The following is a 2,941-nucleotide window of genomic DNA, read 5'->3' on the forward strand; positions in this document are numbered from 1 at the left end:
AAACTCTGCCTCTTCTTCAACAATTTCTTTCATCTCGCAAATGTTATTTGTGTGAGGTGAAAGTGCATAAATAAAATGCAACTTCACAGTAAAATTATTTGATTTTCTCGCAGCTCCAGGATAACTCCAGCATGTTTCTCTTTGTAAATTCCGTCTTCTAAATTTCCCATCATTATCTATGGAAGGTATTCCAGCCACAACCAAATAATCTTCATTTTTCCAAATCCTCCTCACATTACTAGGCAAAAATTTCATATACTCGTCTTCAAGAATTTCAAGTGAAATGGATTCACCTTCACCAAACAAGCTGTATAGTGAATTAAGTATATTAATTCCTATAATAATAAACGCTAAACAACTCACTTTTGCATAAATACTTCCCATACTCTTCATAACGTACTATTTTCATACTAATAGAAGACTTTAAAATTCTTATAAAATGATAGAGTATTTTAATAGAAGAAGGAAGTTGTGCAACTAATATGATTAGTGACGAAGTGATGTTTACCAATATATATGCAGCGCTCTGATATTTTTTGATGTAGCTGTTAAACAGTGTGTGTTCAGTGCTTGCAGGTCATATTTCGTCACGGATCTACAGTTTTTATTTTTTAATTTATATTCAAGCACAACTGCACAGACACGCTACATGAACCCGTACGAACATTGTTATGGAAATAAAAGTAGGCAGGTTTGCTAGTTTCCCTCATGCATACTATGAATTTTACAGGCTCTGTGCTGTAAATACGCCAACTATCCGCTTACCTAAATTTTACATCGCCGTGGCTTCTTAACTAAACCTACTGTTGTTGTGGATGATATAGTAACTTCATTTGGGATGCACTAGAGCCAACCTGCCCCTCATTGTGCCGTCCAGAGCCACCGCAGGTTTAATGATGTTGACGTTCATAGCTTCGGTTGAGCCTACGCATATTCCTTCCCTTACTTTCTTTGCATGTCTTCAAGCCCTTTAATTTAATGTCAAGTGCTTTTCCACTCGCTTACATACATTGCTTTTTTTCATAGCTGTGCGTTTCTCTACTTTGGCCGTTCATTACCCTCAACCGCCATTGTTATTATAATATTAGTATATACACACTCAAAACACTCTCATATAATAATTATCATTATTATTATTATCGCTATTATACCCCTGTTTAATATCCGTAAAACAAACAAATAACAAAAATAAACTGAATTAAAATAATACTTATATTTCATACCTATCACCATACTGCCTTGCTTTTATATGCCATTTTGAACCACATTTTACTAACATTTCATATTTTTTTAAATTCTCAAAAATTTCACTAATTTGCACGGTTTCATGAGCAGGTGTTAACATATATCAAATTTTAGTAAATCTAGAAAATTGCCTATCTGAAAGTAACTTTTTATAAATTTCATAAAATTGTGCAAAAATTCTCAGAATTCTAGAATACTAAAATTCTACTAAACCTACAAATATTGGGGAGAACAGAACAAATTTTCTATTTATGAGAATACAAGAATCTTTTTATTCTGTTCCTTCCCATTTGCAGTCATCTTTACATTCTTCTTGCTTTGTCACTTGGGTGCAATTTTTACCTTCGGCATCCGTTGCAGCAGTTCCCTCTGTTCCACCTGCTGTGTTTGCCTGTTTTTCTCCATCTTTAGGTTTGCATTCCCCTTTGCTTTTGTCAGTTGCATTCTCTTCCCATTTTCAGTTATTTTTGGGACAAGTTGCATTTGTGTTGTAACTGCTGCAGCTTGCTGCTGGCACTGGCGCCGTCGCAGTTGGTGTGTTTGCAGCAATTGCTGGAGCCGCTTCGCCTTTTGTTACTTTAATGAAAGACTTTAGTGCAGTTACTAGTTCCTGGATCTTGTTTTTCGCGAGGGTGTTGGCTGTCTGTGTTGCTTGCCGCCGGATAAGGTTGTCAGCTAAGGTGTCTAATGTTGCGTACCATTGTAGTTTCTTGACGCCGCCGTCGGCGGCCGCTGCGCCGTTGTGTAGCTGCACACAGACGCCTTTGTTGTTTTGTCCGGCGCAGTCCGTGCTTTTGAATGCACCGAGGTGGGCACGGGTGGCGTCCCTGATAACTGCCCCCGCTATGCTATCGAGAGCCGTCCGCAGGGTTCGTGCCGGCGAGTTGCCTGCTGGTGCGCCACTGCAGTACTTGGCCAGGTTTTGGATCTCACTGTCTCTTGGGGCGGCGGTGCTGTCCTGCCATTGGCCGCTGCCGTCTAGCGTCATCGCGCATGCTCCCTTGACGTCTGTCCCGCCGTTTGGGATGAGGCATAGGCACGCTGCGGTCGCCAACACTGATTTGCCCGCTGTCCCGCCCGCGTTTGTTGTGCATGTGGCGGCCCGGGTTTTGCTCGCGACGTTCTCTCCGAACGCCTGTTGTGCCGTGACCGTGGTTTCTCTTGCTGTTGCATCGCCGTACGCTGCTGTTTTTAGGGTGGACGTCGCGGATTGAGAAGTCAGCGTTGCTGTCTCAGCGCCAGGCGTGGCGAAAGCGGCTGCTGCTGCTGCTACTTGCTCAGCAATCACTTGGACGTGACGCCGCAGTGCGGGTTTCTGGTAATCTTTTACTTCTTCCAGGTTCAACCCTTTGAATGCGGTTGTTTGCTTAGCTTTTTCTAGCCTTTTTCTTGCCTCCAACCAGGCTGCCCATTGACCGTCATAATCTTCGCCTTTCTGTTTGGCGTCTGCAGAATTTGCGTGCAATTCGCCTTTGGACTTGTCTTTGACGAACATGTCCTGCCAGCTGGGGTTGCTCAGCGACATGTTGATGTCCATTACCAAGTTTATGTCGTCGGTCGGCGGCGATGAAAGGTCTTGTAGAGCGATGCCTGTCCTCGCTAGTGCCAGTATCTTGCATAGTTCCCTGTACTCATGCTTGTTGGCGAGGGTGCTGATCTGCTGGGCCCCCTGGCGATGCCGGCCACCTCAACGTGG

The 2,941-nt window shown here is 43.3% G+C and overlaps 1 protein-coding gene across 1 annotated transcript; it reads right to left on the minus strand.

Moving 5' to 3' along the window:
• Window positions 1-1,702: 1,702 nt before the first annotated feature.
• On the minus strand, window positions 1,703-2,782 carry TEOVI_000684300 (Trypanosomal VSG domain containing protein, putative; the record flags this gene model as incomplete). The annotated part of the gene is made up of 1 exon (XM_067223215.1): window positions 1,703-2,782. The coding sequence occupies one exon, from the start codon at window positions 2,780-2,782 to the stop codon at window positions 1,703-1,705; it is 1,080 nt and encodes a 359-aa protein (XP_067079316.1).
• Between the last annotated feature and the right edge of the window lie 159 nt (window positions 2,783-2,941).

Source organism: Trypanosoma equiperdum (genome assembly GCF_001457755.1).
Source record: "Trypanosoma equiperdum strain OVI genome assembly, contig: ctg_1797, whole genome shotgun sequence".
Classification (NCBI taxonomy): domain Eukaryota; phylum Euglenozoa; class Kinetoplastea; order Trypanosomatida; family Trypanosomatidae; genus Trypanosoma; species Trypanosoma equiperdum.